At 44.2% G+C, this 18,646-nt stretch overlaps 1 protein-coding gene across 1 annotated transcript in view; it reads right to left on the bottom strand.

Moving 5' to 3' along the window:
• LOC139325567 (syntaxin-binding protein 1) overlaps positions 1 to 11,923 on the bottom strand; it is a 34,882-nt gene extending 22,959 nt beyond the window's left edge. Inside the window, exons 1-4 of the mRNA XM_070955500.1 lie at positions 11,611 to 11,923; positions 1,557 to 1,606; positions 469 to 550; positions 36 to 112 (exon numbers count right to left, since the gene is read on the bottom strand). Coding sequence (XP_070811601.1) covers positions 36 to 112; positions 469 to 550; positions 1,557 to 1,606; positions 11,611 to 11,647 — 246 coding nt within the window. The 5' untranslated portion in view covers positions 11,648 to 11,923. The remainder of the gene's footprint in view (positions 1 to 35; positions 113 to 468; positions 551 to 1,556; positions 1,607 to 11,610) is intronic.
• Positions 11,924 to 18,646: the final 6,723 nt, after the last annotated feature.

Raw genomic sequence — 18,646 nt, 5'->3', positions numbered from 1 at the left:
ACTTGGATAGCTATCCTATTAACACAAAAACCTACCTTTTCGGATGGAGTGATGAGATACACAGCCTCCAGGCTAGGCAGCGGCTCTCGACGCTTATTAATATCTTCTACAACTGGATACAGCCACACCCAATGGGGACAAGCAGAGATTGCAAGAAAGAAAGAGAGCAGAAGGAAATCAGAACGAAGGTTGGGCGTTTCCGGACCAACCTTCATTCTTCAATTCAAATCTGGAGACCTGTTCTGGAAGTTATCTCCCAAATCCCCAGCTCCCTTTCCTTGCATAGCTTCCTGGAGGCAGAAGGAGCTCTACCCTTGAGGATTTCAGAAGAGGCAAGGAGAAGGAGACAGGACATCCGAACATTCTCCCTGAGGTTCATTCTAAAGAAACGTTGCAGGTTGTGCAAAAGCAGGCACAAGTTTTGGATCCGAAGGTGTGGTGTGAGTACAATCCCAAAGTTCTACTTACTTGTTATCCCCTCCGTCATGATATCTGTCATTTTGCAGCAGGAGGACAGCATACGCATGCTCAGCTGATCCACCACAAGCACCTGGGAAAGACACGGAGAAGGGAAATGTCACCCCCAAGAGTCTAAGTGCTAGTGCTATCTATCTATCTATCTATCTATCTATCTATCTATCTATCTATCTATCTATCTATCATCTATCGACCGATCTATCCATCCATCCATCCATCCATCCATCCATCCATCCATCCATCTACCCACCCATCTACTTATCTATCTACCATGTTTTCCCGAAAATAAGACCCTGTCTTATATTTTTTTGAACCCCGAAATAAGCACTTGGTCTTATTTTCGGGGAGGTCTTATTATTTTGGGGTGCGTGGAGCAAGATGGGACTACTCTTGCCGTCTTCCCTGATTTCCAGCTCTGTGTTTAAATATTTTCGGGGAGAGCTTATTTTCGGGGGGGGGGGGCTTATTTTAGCACATGCGCTCAAAAGCCCGATTGGGCTTATTATCAGGAGAGGTCTTATTTTTGGAAAAACAGGGTATCTATCTATCTACCACAAGAGCCATGGTGGCACAGTGGTTAGAATGCAGAATTGCAGGCTACATCTACTGACTGCTGACTGCCTGCAATTTGGCAGTTCGATTCTCACCAGCTCAAGGTTGACTCAGCCTTCCATCCTTCTGAGGTCGGGAAAATGAGGACCCAGATTGTTGAGGAGGCAATATGGTAACTCTGTAAACTGCTTAGAGAGTGCTGTAAATGCACTGTGAAGCGGTATAGAAGTGCTGTTGCTATCTTCTACGGTTGTAGGTTAAAATGGGCGGTGAGTAAGATATACTCAGGTAACCCATTTAATCAAGTAAAATTCAGATCTGGAGACAGCATTCACACATTGTGCTAAGGTTACCTAAGGTTATGCTGCATTGAGCAAAGGTTACCTTGGTTATTCTTGTGTGCATGTGATCGAGTGTAGTGCAAACTCAGAAAATAGACTAAATCAGAAACCAGGTCAAATGGCAGTGGGATACAGGCATCAAACAGTCTAAGGTATGAAAAGGCCATTGATTTGTTTTGAACTCACCTTCCATTCTCCCTTCTTTTTTACTTTCTTTATGACATCAGCCATAATCTCTGCCAAAAAAAAAAAAAAATTGAAAGAGGGGAATTAGGAAAAGAATTAATCAACGATGAGTTGGCATCAGCCCCCTTGGAGAAGCAAGTTAAACCATAGCATTGAATGTGGCTAGAGTAAGCTTCTTGAATTAGCTGGGCTGCTAATTCCCATTATCTGCACCACAATGGCTTCATCATCACAATTCACAACCCTTGTTGCTGTCTGAGTAGCTCTGATCGTAAAATCGGACATTGTTTAAATTCGGTTTCCAGATGAGAACGTCCGTATCATGGCATTGTTAAAGAGTTTAATTTCTCTTTTAGTTGATATGGGGAATTTTTATTTTTTTTTAAGGCTCTGTTTCTTTGCACACACAGTGCTTCTCAAACAAAAGGAGGAAGAAGATAGAGCAGGCGTTTCCTGTGACCAGAAATTGCGAACTTTCAGTTTGTTTCTTCACAACTTGGAAAAATGAATACTATAGATTCCAGAGAGCAGGGCCTGCTACACACGCCACTCTGCCCCCGATTGCCAGTTTATGCTGCTAAACAAATAATTCCCTCAACACTGTCAAACTATTTACTAAGTCTGCACTACTGTTAATCTTCTCATCGTTCCTATCACCCATCTCCTCCCACTTATGACTGTATGACTATAATCTTGTTGCTTTTATCCTTATGATTTATATTGTTTCCTAGTATGATTCGATTGCTTATTTGTACCCTATAACTATCATTAAGTGTTGTACCTTATGATTCTTGACAAATTGTATCTTTTCTTTTATGTACACTGAGAGCATATGCACCAAAGACAAATTCCTTGTATGTCCAATCACACTTTATTTTTATTTTTATTTTATATCCAATTTATATTCCGCCCTTCTCCCTGAGGACTCAAGGCGGTGTACAGCCAAATAAAAACATAAATTACAAACTTTAAAATAGTATTAAAAGGATATATATAATTTGGCCCCGTAATTTAAAAAAAAAACAATAACAAACCAATTTAAAACATTTTAAAAAGTTAAGCTTGGCCAATAAAGTATTCTATTCTATTCTATTCTATTCTATTCTATTCTATTCTATTCTATTCTATTCTATTCTATTCTATTCTACTCTACTCTACTCTACTCTACTCTATTCTATTCTATTCTATTCTATTCTATTCTATTCTATTCCATTCTATTCCATTCCATTCATTCCATTCCATTCCATTCTATATTTATTGTTCCTTGGTTAAAAGGAATAGTTGCTCCGCTTCAGATTAAGGCATATGTAAGGGAAAAGTTTCTTCATTGTTCATTTATTACCCCACCAAAATAAAAGGGAAGAAATTTTGAAGGCAAAAGAAGGAACAATGGATGGAAAGTAATCAAGGAGAGAACCAACCTAAACTAAGGAGGAATTTCCTGACATTTAGAACAATTGTCAATGGAACAACTTGCCTCCAGAACTTGTGAGTGCAGAGCCATTTATTCTCCACTACAGGGGAAAGACACCAATAGGTTATTTAGAAAAGAAAGAAATGGATCTTAAATGGCTTGCCTCCGGAAGTTGGAGATGCTCCATCATTGGAGACTTTTAAGAATGCCCACTGCAGAATAAACAATTGGTACCAACCTGCCTTCCATGGAGGACCTGTGTACTGCACAAGTCAAAAAGAAGGCTGTGAAAATATCTACAGACCCCTCGCATCCTGGACATAAATTGTTTCAATTCCTACCTTCAAAACGACGTTATAGAGAGCATTGCACACCAGAACAACTAGACACAAGGACAGTTTTTCCCACCCCACGCCATCACTGCTAAACAACTAATTCCCACAACACTGTCAAAATATTTACTAAGACTGTATTACTATTATTCCTCTCCTCCTTCCTATTACCTATCTCCTTTTCTACTTAACGACTATAACCTTGTTGCTTGCATCTTTACGATATATATTGTTTTATTCGGTTTCCTAATATGATTCGATCGCTTATTTAGCAGGCTGTGACTAAATATCACTAAGTGTTGTGCCTGATGATTCTTGAAGAATGTGTTTTTTTTATGTACCCTGAGAACTTCTGCACCGAAGACAAATTCCTTGTGTGTCCAATCACCCTTGGCCAAGAAAGAATTCCATTCTATTCTATTGTCTGGAATATTGTAGGGTCTCCTGCTTGAGCAGCGGATTGGACTAACCAAATCTGGCCAGAACATCAGGCTCCCTGAGCTGCATTGCAGCAAAGCTGGTCTCTCCCATTTTTAGCTTTCGATTTAACAAGGGCCAATTTTAGAATAAACAGGAGAGGAGAGAGGGGAGTTTGAGGTGGTTCGCAGGGGGCTGTGTTTCTTGGAAATCAGGAGATGGACAGTCTTGAGAAAATTCAGAAATACTTCATCAATGTAAACAGTCTTCCTAGTCCTTTTGATTGACAAGGAGAAGCAAGGCTGAACAGTCTCACTTTCCTACATGGAAAACACCACAGTCTTAGGAGTTCCCATCAAGCAACCTTGCATAACATGGGGAAATTTGCAAAATTTGAAGAGTCGTGAGCACTGCTTCAAAGAAACATTGTTTTGCACGAGAGAACAGTGGCTCGCATGGGCCCAAATATCTCCTGAGACATAAAAAACCGATAGAAGAGAACATCTGTAGCTCGGGATTGAACTGTAGAGTCCTTGGTGCTCTCTGACCTTGGTTTCGTTACCTGATTAGGTAACCTCATTCCAAACAGGGCAAGCTACTCTGTATAAACGGCGAGCAAACCCCACACTCACCAACACTGATGATGCTACCTAGTTGGGCAAGGAAACATCTACAACATATAGCAAACTCATCGCAAATAACCACAAAACCAAAGCCTCAAGTGTGAGCAATTGAAAATGGCTAACAATGGGAGAACTACATTGTGCCCAGTCCCATTCTCACTTCTATAATGCTGTCAGGATTCAAAGTAACACCCCCAACGAAAGTAGGCTACAAGGTCCTTCCACTTTATTAGAAATGTCATTTTGGCACATCTGGGAAAACCCGAATCTGAAAGCTCCCGGGTTTTCCCCACCCAAAGGAAAGTCCCTTCCCCCCTGCACCCACATGTCCATCACATGGTCCAATCAATGCACCGTCCCAACTGGAGGTGCCTCCCAGTCACGCCACTCCAGGTGCAGGTTGAACGTCCTTGACTCTCAGAGAAAAGAATGTTGTTATGGCTAAATACTTCTACTAACTCCATACAATCCCAGTTTCCCACAGACTAAATGTGGCAGCCCTGAAGAGCCAAAAGAAAAGATGGCCTCCAGGGTAGACAGGCTGCCCCACCCCACCTCAACCAATGATCATGTCCGAACAAGAGGAACAATAATTCCATTATTACCTAATAATAGCAGGGGCTGGACTAAAAGACCTCCTAGGTCCCTTCCAATCCTGAACTGAGGTGGCGCAGTGGTTAGAGTGCAGTACTGCAGCTACTTCAGCTGACTGCTAGTTCAGCAGATCAGCGGATCAAATCTCACCGGCTCAAGGTTGACTCAGCCTTCCATCCTTCCGAGGTGGGTAAAATGAGGACCCAGATTGTTGGGGGCAATATGCTATTTAGTATGCTGTCTTTGGTGTAAACCGCCCAGAGTCCTCAGAGAGTGAGCGGCATAGAAATATGACTAATAAAATAAATAAATAAATAAAATAAATAAATAATAATATGATTCTATCATAGTGTTTCTCCACTTGTGGCTGTTCCATCAACGGAGCTTTTCAAAAAGAGATTGGACCATTTGTCTGAAATGGTATAGGCCAGAGTCTCCTGCCTGAGCAAGGCAGGAGACTCCTCCAACGGTGCCATCAGTGGTGACATCCAAATTTGTTTACTACCAGTTCTGTTGGCGTGGCTTGGTGGGCATGGCAGGGGAAGGATATGCAAAATCTCCATTCCCACCCCTCTCCAGGGGAAGGATAATGCAAAATCCTCATTCCCTCCCCACTCCTGGGGCCAGCCAGAGGTGATATTTGCCGGTTCTCCGAACTATTCAAAATTTCCGCTATTGGTTCTCTGAACTGCTCAAAATTTCTGCTACCGGTTCTCAAGAACCTGTCAGGACCTGCTGGATTTCACCCCTGGGTACCATCCCAACCTTAGGATTCTGTTCCCTTGTCAAGAAACCAAAATGCTTTATCCTACTTGAGTCTCCGTTGTTAAATGAGTGACCGTATCGACTATCTAAATATATACAATAACCTGCAAAAAAAGAAAAGAAAGAAAAGAAAAAGGACTGCTTTACATCGTGTGCAAATTCAACTTTTTAAAAATTATACAGACATTCAAGGAACTACCGTATTTTTTTTTAAAAAAACACCGTATTTTCAATCCATATTCCTTGGGCATCAAGCTCAAACAACAGAGGAAAAAAAGTGGGGGGGAAAAACTCAACACTTTAATTTTCAATCGATTCTTTGCCAGGTTCCGACTTCAGTGCAGAGTTCAAGAGAAGGGAGGAGAGCAACCTCGATGTGGCAGCTGGAAGAGGTTGCATAAATTGGTCACCGAATCTGACCCACACCTTGGCCAATAAGAGCATCGTGAATCAAAGAGACACCCTTCCGCCTTGTGCTGGACTACAAAATCCATGTTTGCTGGGGTGTGTGTGAGATGGGGCCTAGGGCCCATGGTGCCAGGAGGACACCAGGAATTGCAACAGAGGCTCACATCTGTAGCCAAACTCGAGCGAAGGCACAAGAGTGGGTTTTGCAACAGGATATGCAACACCCAGGAGTTGCAAAAAACCCAGAAACAACACACACTTGTGTGTCTCCATAAAGACAATATAATATCCCTTAAAGAGACTGAAGGGATCCATGCTTTATTTTTTATTTTTTTCGAATTGCAGCCAGTCACAGCTCAAGAAAACTCAATGCTATCCGCTCCTGGGCTGCCCTGAAATATCTCTCAAAGACTCCGAAATTTGCATATATATATCCACCAAATTTATATATCGCTGAAAAAGAAATAAAGGGAGACTAGTATAGATCTATTTCAAGCTATTTAGTTCTCATCAGCTAGCCGTACCCGTATGGAACATCTGAATACTCATTCTACTCTAAAAAAGCAATTTCAAAAAGTAATTCTGTTTTCGCTCCAAACGAGGAGAACAGACAAGAAAAAGGGTGTGGATTATGTAATAAGACTGTGCAGTCTTATTAACAGCCTCTGCAGCTCCACTGAGGCAGATAGAGTAGAGTAGAGTAGAGTAGAGTAGAGTAGAGTAGAGTAGAGTAGAGTAGAGTAGAGTAGAGTAGAGTAGAGAATAGAACGGAATAGAATAGAATTAAGGGTAGGGTAGGGTAGGGTAGGGTAGGGTAGGGTAGGGTAGGGTAGGGTAGGATAGAATAGAATAGAATAGAATAGAATAGAATAGAATAGAATAGAAAAACAGAGTCGGAAGTGACCTTGTAGGTCATCTAGTCCAACCCCCTCCCCCCACATCCCATCGCCCATAAGCAGGAGACCCTACACTATCAACTGCTATCAGTTGCCATAAAGCCATTAATTGCTTTGGCCAAAGGAGAACTAATTTACAAAATTTAAAAAACAACAACAACCTTGGCCCTCCACAAAGATATAAACCAGCGAGTAGATGGCATCCCTTTAGTAGCAAACCACGAAATGGTTTAGCACCCCATAGAAAGGCAGCACTTCAGGAATCTAAGCTTCTTCCTTCCTTGCTTCCTTGCTTCCTTGCTTCCTTGCTTCCTTGCTTCCTTCCTTCCTTCCTTCCTCCCTCCCTCCCTCCCTCCCTCCCTCCCTCCCTCCCTCCCTCCCTTTCTTTCTTTCTTTCTTTCTTTCTTTCTTTCTTTGCCAACTTTAAAGTTGCAAGGTAAGTCTTCCACTTACAATAGAGCCCCAAATTTCTGCTGCTCATTGAGACATTGGTTAAGTGAGTTTTGCCCTGTTTTACGAGCTTTCTGGCCACCGGTGTGATGTGAATCACAACCATTTTTTTTTTTAGTTCGTAACACGGTTTGTTAAGTGAATCTGGCTTCTCCATTGACTTTGCCTAGTCAGAAGATCAGAAAAGGGGATCACATGACTTGGGGACACAGCAACCATCATAAAGAGCCTTGGTGGTGCAGCGGACTAAAGTGCTGTTAAGTAGCAGTTAGCTGCCAGCTGCCTGCAATTACTGCGAGTTCAAATCTCACCAGGCTCAAGGTTGACTCAGCCTTCCATCCTTCTGAGGTAGGTAAAATGAGGACCCGGATTGCGGGGGCAATAAGCTGACTTTGTATAAAAAAGAACACCGCTTTGGGGGCCCCGAAAGCCCTACTGAGCAGGTATATACAAAAGTATGAAGGCTATTGCTTAACGCATTGTAAGCCGCCCTGAGTCTCCGGAGAAGGGCAGCATATAAATCGAACCAATAAATAAATAATAAATAATAAATAAATAAATAGGTGTCAGATGCGAAGGGTCTGAATTTTGATCACGTGACCATGGTGATGCTTGCAACAGCCGTGAAGTGTGAAAAATGATCTTAAGTCCTTTTTAGTGACAGTGCTGGTCACTAACTCAACTGTTGTAAGTCAAGGACTACTTGGTATTTTTTAAAGAAGCATCTGCCTCCAAATTCAACACAAGATTTATCATCTGTGGCGTACAACATTTTTTGGGAGGTAGATAAACAGCTGCTAAAGATTCATTTGGGCAAACTCTTTGCTGTGACAGTTAATTGAAAAAGAAAAGAAGATGTTCCAGAATCTGTTAGGACAACAGCTAAGAAACCATCTTTAGCTAATGTCTGAAAAAGAAAGCGGTGTTTACGTCTATGCATCTTATAAAGCCCACTGTCTCTTTAAGCAACTTCTCATCTTACATTCATGGATAACCTTCTGAGAAAAAGATCTGATGAAAACTGGCAGCCATGGAACCGGTCAAATGCTTTCTCAAAACCATGCTAAATTGGATCATCTTTTGATCTGATGCTTGCAGCTTTGCCTTTTTGGATTTTCTTTTTTTTTATTCCTACTTGACTTGAATCCAAGTCTAAAGTTGAAGCACCCAAATGAAAAAAAAAAACATCAGTGAGCAGTTCAAGAAAGAAAGAAAAATGGTGCAACAGCTTTAGGAATGGGAAACCTAATGATATTACTTCACCTACCGTTATGTAGGATTTGAGAAATAAATTTCCAGAGAGTGAAAGGAAGTATTCGGCTAACTGCTTTCTGCGGAACCAACACATCATTTAAGTCGTTCATATTTTGAGGCCCACAATTATTAGACACCAATGCAAATTTTTACTGATAGAATAATTGCAGCTCAGGGTTGAACTGTGAGGTCTTTGGTGCTCTCTGAGCTTGGTGGTTTTCTTGCAGATGTTTCGTTACTGAATGAACTAGGGAACATCATCAGTGCTAGAAGGGAGTGGGGTTTGCAAAGAGGAGGAAGAGGAGAAGGAGAAGGAAGAAGAATGTGGGTTCTTGGTGCTCTCTGATGGTTCTCTTGCAGACATTTCATTACCTAACTAGGTAGCATCATCAGTGTTAGAAGGGAGTGGGGTTCTGAGAGGAGGAGGGGGAGGACTGTGGGTTCCTTGGTGCTCTCTGATCTTGCTTGTTTTCTTGCAGACATTTCATTACCCAAGTAGGTAACAACCTCAGCTACAGTCCTCAGTACCCAGCTAATCATCAGGACTAGCGTTGAGGTTAACTTGGTTGGATAAGGAAATGTTTGCAAGGAAGCAACCAGCTCAGAGAACACCAAGGACCCCACACAATTTTATTTCTCCCCTCACAACGCAAACTCCCAAACAATTCCATGTTGTTGTTTTTGATGATTATTATTATCATTTCCACCTCCTCCATCTGCAGCTCCTGCTGCAGAACGTGGGAAGGAGATCTGTCTGAGTGACTGGCGATCTGGTGTTCACAAGGCGTTCAAAAACATACGAAAAACCACCTAAGAATGACGAAGACGCTGAGTTAGGATCCCGGAATTGTAATGCGGCGGGAGGAATGAGGCTACGAATCCACAAGGTTGTTGTTTTCTCTTCCAGCCATCCAAAATCCACCAAGGTCCCACCTCCAATCTCTGCCAAGTCTCACCACTGCACCCTAGTTCGAGTCCAACCTTCTCCGACTGCAGCACGAAGGCCAAGTCACAACACGGGAAGATAGTTCTGGATGGAAGGGGAGGCCAAGGATTTCCTTCCCTACCGGATTTCGCTCCTTCTAATCTCCTAGAGAGGGTCAACCCCGGCAGATGGACGCACACAGACACACCACAACCTACAAGGCAATTATGCCGGATGCACCCTGGTCAATCCTCTTAGGAAAAAAATAAAAAACGAATAGCTTAGCTGTAATTGCTGAAGACAGCTCACGGGATTTTAAGCAAGCCAAGCTAGAACATTCCATTTAAAACCAGGCATTAAAAAAACCACAGGATGGTAGTACCTCTGCACCACCTCACCAGAAGTTGGATCCGAAATTGCAAAACGCTCAAATTTTGCAGGCGCATCGCTAATTATTTTTAAAGTATGTCAGCATTCTGACTTGACAGGGAGAAAAAAAAAATGGACTTTAGTGACCCGTCCTCCGAATCGGCTCTTAAAATGCAGTGACCCAAAACCCCAGAACTAAGCAGAAGCAATAAACAACATTTATGGACCGTGTGCAAAACAGCTTCCCCCTCTTCTTTTTAAAAATCAGAGCCACCACATACAAGGAAATCAATTTTTTGGGGATGGGGGAGGGCAAAATGAAGGAGGTGGGGGAACATCGAGGCTCAAAGGAATTGCTTTAAGAATTTAGTTTCAACACCCCTCCTCTTGAAAATTAGAGGGGGGGTTGCGACCAGATTTACACTCCAATCTATTTACCAGATTTTATTTTTATTTTCCTTGTTGAACTAGGGGGGGAGCAGAAAATATGACAGGCAGAGAAAGATGCAGGAAAAAAACCCAGTTGTCATTTTTTAAAAAAAAACAAACAAAATCCCATCAGCCAAATGATCTTGCCCTGCACATTCGTTTTGCAAAATATTTTAGCCTCCGGCAATACCTCTCGTCTCCTAAGCGTAAGAAATCTGGGGGATGCACCGTTACAAAATTTCTCACCCTTATTCCTCATCCTTAAAGGATAAATACGCATTTTTATTTATTCATTCATTTATTTATTTTGTCAAGCATGTAACAGATATAAGCATAAACATGATTATGAATACGTGAAATAAATGGATACATTGCAATCTAAATGCACTCAGCTTAAGCCATGAAACTCCACTATCTTGCTCATCCCCTCCCGTTTAAAAAAAACAGGAGAGACAAGGCTGGGAGGAAAAATAAAAGCAGCAAAATATTAACCCATCACCTCTCTCTCTCTCCGCCCCCCCTTTTTTTTTTTTTTGCAGGAAAATAAAATAAAATAAAATATAGCAGCAGGATTCAGCATCGCAGGAAAAGCTGGCTTGGCTCGAATCCGCTGTCTTTTTCTCCCCAGCTTTTTTTTTTCTCTCTCTCTCTTTCTCTTTTGCACCGTCAATGGCTGCTACAAGCCCAGCCTCCCACCCCTCCTTCCCTCCCTCCCTCCCTCCCTCCCTCCTGAGCAACATTCGCCCATTCGTTTTCTCCCACCCAGCCTCATCCCTCCCTCCTACGCTTTTTCTCTTTCCATCCTTCTCCCCTCCCGCGTTCAATGCCAGGCAGGTTTTCCAGCGCCAAACCGTGGCGCAAATCTACTTGCCCTTCAAAATAAAAATAAAAATAAAAATAAAATAAAAATATAGCAAGGACGCTAGGAAGGGAGGAGGGGACAAGGCTTGAAAAACAATTGGAGCAAACCTCCCCATCACCTCACCCCCCCCCAGGCCTTTGAAATCCCCAAATCGTTGCCAGAAATGGCACCCTTCCCCCCTCCCCATCTCCAAAAAGGGGAGAGGGTCCCACGCATCCCGCTTCCTCTGGTTCATGCAATCCAAAGACATAGAAGGGGGGAAGAAAAAAAAAGAGGGGGAGGAAAAAAAAAAACCCACGAAAACCGATCGTCTTACTTTCTCCCACCACGGCTTTCAAGCCAGCGGGTGCCATGACGTCTCTGGTGGCTCCTCTCTATTTTGGGTTGGTGGAGGCTTGGGAGAGGGGAAAGCCCTCCTTTCTTTTCTTTTCTTTCTTTCTTTTCCTTTCCCCTCTTTCTTTCTTTCTTTCTTTCTTTCTTTCTTTCTTTCTTTTCTTTTCTTTTTCTTTCTTTCTTTTTTTTTGTGTGTGTGTGTGTGTGTCCCCCTCCGGCTTTGCTGGAAAGGATAACGCGAAGAAGAAGAAGGAGAAGGAGAGGAAGAAAATCCTTGCGCTTTGGACAGGCAGGCTCAGCTGACTGTTTCCCCCCCTCCCTCCTTTCACCCCCGCGAGGATGGGCAGGCGGTCCAGGCAAGGCGTGGCCGGGATTGTGATGCTGATGCAGAGAAATCGGTGGTGCCGCCGCCCACGTCACGGCCGGGAGGGCCAATCGGAGAGCTCCCCTGCGCAGCATCCGCTGCGGATGGTCCCCGCGCCGCTGGGGAAGGGGCGGAGGAGGGAGATGGGGAGATGGGGGGGGACTAGCAGGGAGGGCGAGCGGATGGGGCCCGACGGCTACTAAGCCCCTGGGGGGGGGGGTTTGCTGAGTAAACTACCACGGGATGGAGGTGGGCCGGGCACACCCACCCTTCAATAAGCGGCAGGCGGGGGGGGGGGGGTCCCCCGATTTAGGACGGCTCGTTTAGTGACCGTTCAAGTGACAAGGGAACTGAAAAAGGGACTTATGACCGGTTTTTTTTTTTTTTTTTTTTTGTATAGATGTGGCTAGTTTGTATTATTATGGGAAAGTTAAGAGTTGAGGTTATTAAGCATTAAGAGTTAATGCTTTATGCTCAACAGAGGAGTCTCTCCCTGCCTCCCTCTCTCTCTGGTGTAGGTTCTCCTGCTTGAGCAGGGAGCTGGACTAGAAGACCTCCAAGGGCCCTTCCAGTTTCTTTTCTATTCCTATTCCCTATTCTATTCTGCTCTATTCTATTCCATATTCCATTCCATTCCATTCCATTCCATTCCATTCCATTCCATTGTATTCTATTCTATTCTATTCCTTATTCTATTCTATTCTTCTATATTTTATTCTATTCTATTTCTTATTCTATTCTATATTCTATATTCTATTCTATATTCTAGAATATCTTATTATATCCTATCCTATCCTATTCTATTCTATATTCTATATTCTATTATATTCTATATCCTATTATATCTTATTATATCTGATCCTATCCTATTCTATTATATATTCTATATTCTATTATCTCCTATATTCTATTATCTTCTATATTATATATTATATTATATATTATATATTATATTATATATTATATTCTATTATTTATTATATATATTATATTATATTTTCTATATTCTATTCTATATTCTATATTCTATTATATCTTACTCTATCCTATCCTATCCTATTATATATTCTATATTCTATTATCTTCTATATTCTATTCTATTATATATTCTATTATATATGTGTTATATTATATTGTCTATATTCTATTCTATATTCTATATTCTACTCTACTCGCTTTTCTTTCCCCTTCGCCTCCCCACTGTGTCCTACTCTTTGCTTTTGTACTTTTTATATTTTATTCTACAATCTAATAAAATGTTATAAATTTTTTAAAAAGGGGGGTGGGGAATCATGACCATTTTTCACACTTATGACCATTGCACCATCCCCGTGGTCACGTGATTTACATTCGGATGCTTGGAAAATGATTCAGATTTATGACTGTTCTAGAGTCCCTCGTGTCTTTGTGTGTGTGTGTGTGTGTGTGTGTGTTTGCATGTGAGACATAATCCTTTTTTTCCACCTTCTGACAAGCCAAGCCAAATGGGGAAGCCAGATCCACATCACAGCCCAGTTACGAATTTTAACAACGGAAGTGATTCCCTTAACAAACTGGCAAGAAAAGTCATAAAACGGGAGCCCAGCTCACTTAACAAAATTTCTCACTTAGCAACATAAATGTGGGGCTCAATTGTGGTCGTACGTTGAGGACCTTGTGATGGGATGAAACAAGCCAACTGTGTGGTCGCTCTTGTGTTCAACCAGGCCCATGTCTCCTGAGTGATATGGGTCAGTTGAAGATGCTAAATCCATAACCTGTCCTCCCAGGTCCTCCCAGATGTCTGCAGCTGGATTTACAAAACATTCCATTGTCCAAGATGAGTTTGGGTTCACTACGATGTCCGAACAGAGCCTTGGTAGCCCTCGAGTTATGACCACAATCGAGCCCCAAAATTAATGATGTTAAGTGAAACTATCCTGCAAGGCTTGGAACAGTGGTGGAAAGAGAAAGGGTGACTTGTCAATCCTTCTCCCAATTTCTCCTGTGAAATCAAAAGCAAAAGCTGCAGGGAGGGAAAGCAGGAAATGCTAACCGACAGTCCGGCCGGTGAGCGGAAACATCTGTCAAAACATCCAACGGAAAGTCCTTCGTGTGCAAGTATTTGGAAAGCTCTGGCATATAATGCTTGGTTTTCTCCTTAGGCAATGTCTGCATAAGAAAACATCCAGTTGCAAGGCACGCTGGCGTAGGGTGGATGGGTGGGTGGGGGATCTGTAGCCCCGGTAAAATGCCTGGAGACACCAGATTAGATGGGAAAGAAATTTTAAAATAAGATAAGTTAAGGGAACTAGGCATGTGTAGCTGAAGAGAGAAGAGAAGAGAGAAGAAGAGAAGAGAAGAGAAGAGAAGAGAAGAGAAGAGAAGAGAAGAGAAGAGAAGGGAGGGGAGAGAGGAGAGGAGAGGAGAGGAGAAGAAGAGAAGAGAAGAGAAGAGAAGAGAAGAGAAGAGAAGAGAAGAGAAGAGAAGAGAAGAGAAGAGAAGAGAAGAAGAGAAGAGAAGAAGCTTCTTCAGCTCTGGCCTAGCTAAATGCCTCTGGAGATTCTCAGCCATCCAGGTCATGGTTGTCCCAAATGTGATTTTTTTCAACAGGAAACTGCACTTTCTGTTTTTTTCATTGAAGACGTTTCGCTTCTCATCCAAAAAGAGTTGGGGCAGCAGTAAAATGTTCCAAAAACATTATGGTTCCTGAGCAGCATTTTTCCTGACCGTGGAGTCACATGTTTTCTTCCCCAGGCACCAAAAAGGCTCGATTTTTAAAAAGTGGAAGCAACACCATTTTTAAATGTGGAATTCCATGCTCAATCTTGTCCTGGTGTCCTTATTTGCCTTTGCTTTCAAAAAACAAATTGGCTTCAAGAAACATTTTGGTTCCTGGGCAGCATTTTCCTGACTGCGGAGTCACGCGTTTTCTTCCCCAGGCTCCAAAAAGGCTTGATTTTTAAAAAGTGGAAGCAACACCATTTTCAGAAATGGAATTTCATCCCAAAATTCATGCTGGGGTCCGTTTTTGCATTTGGTTTAAAAAAACAAATTGGCTTCAAAAAACTTTTTTTCCTGGGCAGCATTTTTCCTGACCGCGGAGTCACGCGTTCTCCTCCAGTCGGGCACGGCAGTCAGGATGGGTGGTGACTTGGTAGAGTTGCTATTGGACTGGGTTAACTTGAAAGAAGGAAGTCCCTCCTCCTGCCTGCTGACTGACAGTTTTTCGACTCGGTCGAGTCAGGACCGGTCGTGTTTAGGGAGACTTCTGTCAGTCTTATCCAAAAAAAAAGAAAAGAAGAAGAAACAATTGATTATAGAAAGGGCAAAATTCGTCAGAAGGCAGAAAAACAAGCGAGTCTGAATATCTCTTAGCGTTGCAGCTGCTTAGCTCCGCTGCCTCCTCGCTAGGTGGAAATTGCCGGCTGGCGATCCACCTGCTACGCGCACGAGTTCGCTCCGTCGCGTCGGCCATTCTGCCCTGCAGCCGACGGAGCGCTAATTGCAGCATTCGAGCGCCCGGCGGCTTGCTTGCTAGCGCGACGTGTTTCCACGCTATTCCAGTGCTTTGCCGGCTGGCTAGCACTCGGTTTGCTCACCGCCTTCAACAGGAGCCTCTGGGAAGCGGAGCGAGGCTCTCAGGGATAGCGGCGACAGCGCGAGCCTCTGAAGACAGAGAACGGCTCAATTGGATAGGCGCGTGGGCGGCCTCGGCGCTGTTTTAACGTGCTACAACCGGCTGGCTAGCACCTTCCTTTGTATTGCCCTAACCATTGAGCCTCGATTGGGCGCAGTGAGTACAGTCCATCCTGAGAGTGACAGGCCATTTGGGAGCCCTTGGCTAATTCAGCCTCCATTTTGTGTCACCACTTTGAGCCATTTGCCTTGTCCCGGTGGCCATTTTGTTCTGCCTTCTTTATGGCTGATATTATGGTTTCTACTAAAGGCAAGAAGGGGAAACGCCCTCACCCACAGCGAGGCCCTGAAGGGGAATCTTCCTCTGGCTCTCAATCAAAAAAATCTAGAGCTAGTATTTCTCAAGAGCAGCCTATGTCCAGAGATGAACGGAGGAGACACAATGCCATGGAAAAAGCTTGTAATAAGGCAGCTTCCTCCTCTAAAGGGCTTCCGGAGGATTCCTCAAATTCAGAGTCCCTTCAGGTTTCTTCCAGGCATGAGGCCTTACCACAACCCGACCCAATACCTCCTCTCTCTCCAGATATCTCTGTTACGGAGGATTCCTGGGTACCTGACACAGCCACGGTTTTTCCGACTGAGACTTCTGTAGTTGCTCCTGCCCAAATGTCTCACAATCCAAAAGCTGTTTCTACTGAAATCGGAATTCCTGAGCTACAGGCTTCTCAAAGTCAGAAGCTGGATGTTACCCCTGCCTTAGCTCAGTTTGATTCGCTGATTCCATACGACAGGGTATTGCCCAGGGGTTACAGGAGAGAGCATCTTCTAAAGTTTCTGAGTACTTGAGCCATCGGGCTCCTTCAGTCAGCTCTCAACCCTTGCAGGCCTCTTCTCAGGCCCTTGCTAGGGCAGCTTCCCCATCTAGAGACAGCCAGGGATCACTCTCAGGGGAGGAGGACCAGGCCGTCATAGATAATGACTTGTCGGAGGATGAGGGCTTAGAGCCTGACCAACCCTCCTTTGTCGGTTTGTTCCGGCCGCAGATGTTCCGATCTCTGTTACACAAGGCCCAGATCACCACAGGACTTGGCCTCCCTGCGGCCTCAGACCAACCTCAACCTGGGACTTCCACATCTTCTTCTTCCTTATTTGAAGTGCCTACGGTGCAAACGGAGATAGTTCCAGCCCCTAAGTTATTTACAGACGTTTTGCAGAGGCAATGGAAGAATCCCAGTACAGGGCCAATCCCTAACAGCCTGGATAGGCGTTTATTTAATTTGGCTGCGGAGTATGCTTCTCTTTTGCAGATCCCTTCTGTGGATGCTCCGGTGGCGGCTTTATCCTCCCCTTCTCCTACTTCGGGCCCCGCTGAGGAATCCCTATGTCCGGAGGAGAGAAAGGCAGAACGTACTCTCATCAAGGGCCACCAGGCGGCTGCCTAGTCCGTCCAAGCTGCATCCTCGGCATCGTTTTTTAACCGGGCTTCGATCCTATGGCTGAAGCAGTTGCAGGAACGGATTCCGGCCTCTGAGGTGAGAACACACCATGACATTAACAAGATACTAGCCGCAGTAGAGTATTCTGCGGATGCCACCTTGTCTGCAGCCAGATTCTCTGCCAAGGCCATTGGTTCCGCGGTCACTTCTCGACGGCTGCTTTGGCTGAAATATTGGCAAGCCGACGTTCGTAGTAAATGGCGCCTGGCTTCAGCCCCATATTCGTGTGACAAGCTCTTTGGCCCGGCTCTGGAACCTCTTTTAATCGAGACCCGGGATCACCGGAAGATATTACCAGCCATGTCGCGAAGATCGGACAGTCGCTCGTCGGGCTCCTTTCGTACGCAGTCCTTTCGAGCTTCAGACGGCTATTTCCAGCAGAGGTCCCATCGCGCCTTCCAACAACGTGGGAGCTTTCACGATAATCAGGTCAGACAAGGCCCCAGATATCCCCCCAAGAGAGGTCAGAGAGGCGGTAGGGGCCGTCCCTTTCGACGGTCTCGTCAGTAGCTCTTCACAAGAGGAACTTGGGGGTCGTCTGGCCCTTTTCTCCCAGGCCTGGGAGGATACGGTTTCTGATGCATGGGTAAAGGATACCATTAAATTCGGCCTTTCCCTAGAATTTTTGTCTAGTCCACCTAATAGGTTTATTCGTTGTCCAGTGTCCCTTGATAGTGCCAAAGGGCCCCTGGTCTCTGCGGCGATCCATCACTTGTTAACTATAAAAGCAATCGAACCAGTGCCTTCCTCCGAATTAGGTCAAGGGTTTTACTCTAGGTTATTTTTAGTTCAAAAGTCTTCGGGGGGTTGGCGTCCTATCCTAGACTTGAAGTCCTTGAACCGGCACATAACTTACCGCCGGTTCAAGATGCACTCCTTGCAGTCAATTTTACTTGGCATTCGGGAGGGGGATTTTTTATGTTCTGTGGATTTAACTGAGGCCTACCTCCACGTCCCTATCCTTCCCGATCACCGTAAATTCCTCAGATTTTGTTTCAACAATAAACATTACCAATATAGGGCCTTGCCCTTTGGGTTATCCTCGGCCCCAAGAACCTTTACTAAAATCATGGCAGCCCTTATGGGTTATGTAGCCATGCTCCCAATTAGAGTGTCCTTTTATCTGGACGATGTTTTGATCTTATCAAGATCGTTACAGCAAGCACAGTCTGACCTATCTAGGACCCTTCAAATTCTCCAGGCTCATGGCTTCTCTGTAAATGTCGCTAAGAGCCATTTATCTCCTTCTACCCGGATCCTTCACCTGGGGGCAGTGATTGATACCCTGTCATCGGAGGTGTTTCTATCTCCTGACCGAGTTGACAGCCTTAGAGGGTTAGCTGGCCGAGTTCAGAGCAAAGGGTCTGCTTCTATCTTAGTCTTATCCCGGCTACTTGGCAAGATGGTCTCCACCTTTGGGATAGTCCCTTGGGCCCGTTTGCACAGTAGGGATTTACAATGGGCCTTGCTGCCCTTCCAATGCTCACACAGGGACTCTTCAGCCATGGTACTGGTGCTTCCCCCCTCGGTGATACGGTCCC

The sequence above is a fragment of the Pituophis catenifer genome, unplaced genomic scaffold (genome assembly GCF_029215685.1).
Source record: "Pituophis catenifer annectens isolate HBS135680 unplaced genomic scaffold, rPitCat1.0.hap2 SCAF_17, whole genome shotgun sequence".
NCBI lineage: Eukaryota > Metazoa > Chordata > Lepidosauria > Squamata > Colubridae > Pituophis > Pituophis catenifer.
The sequence above is the reverse complement of the archived record's forward strand: the minus strand, read 5'-3'. Positions and strand labels throughout refer to the sequence as shown.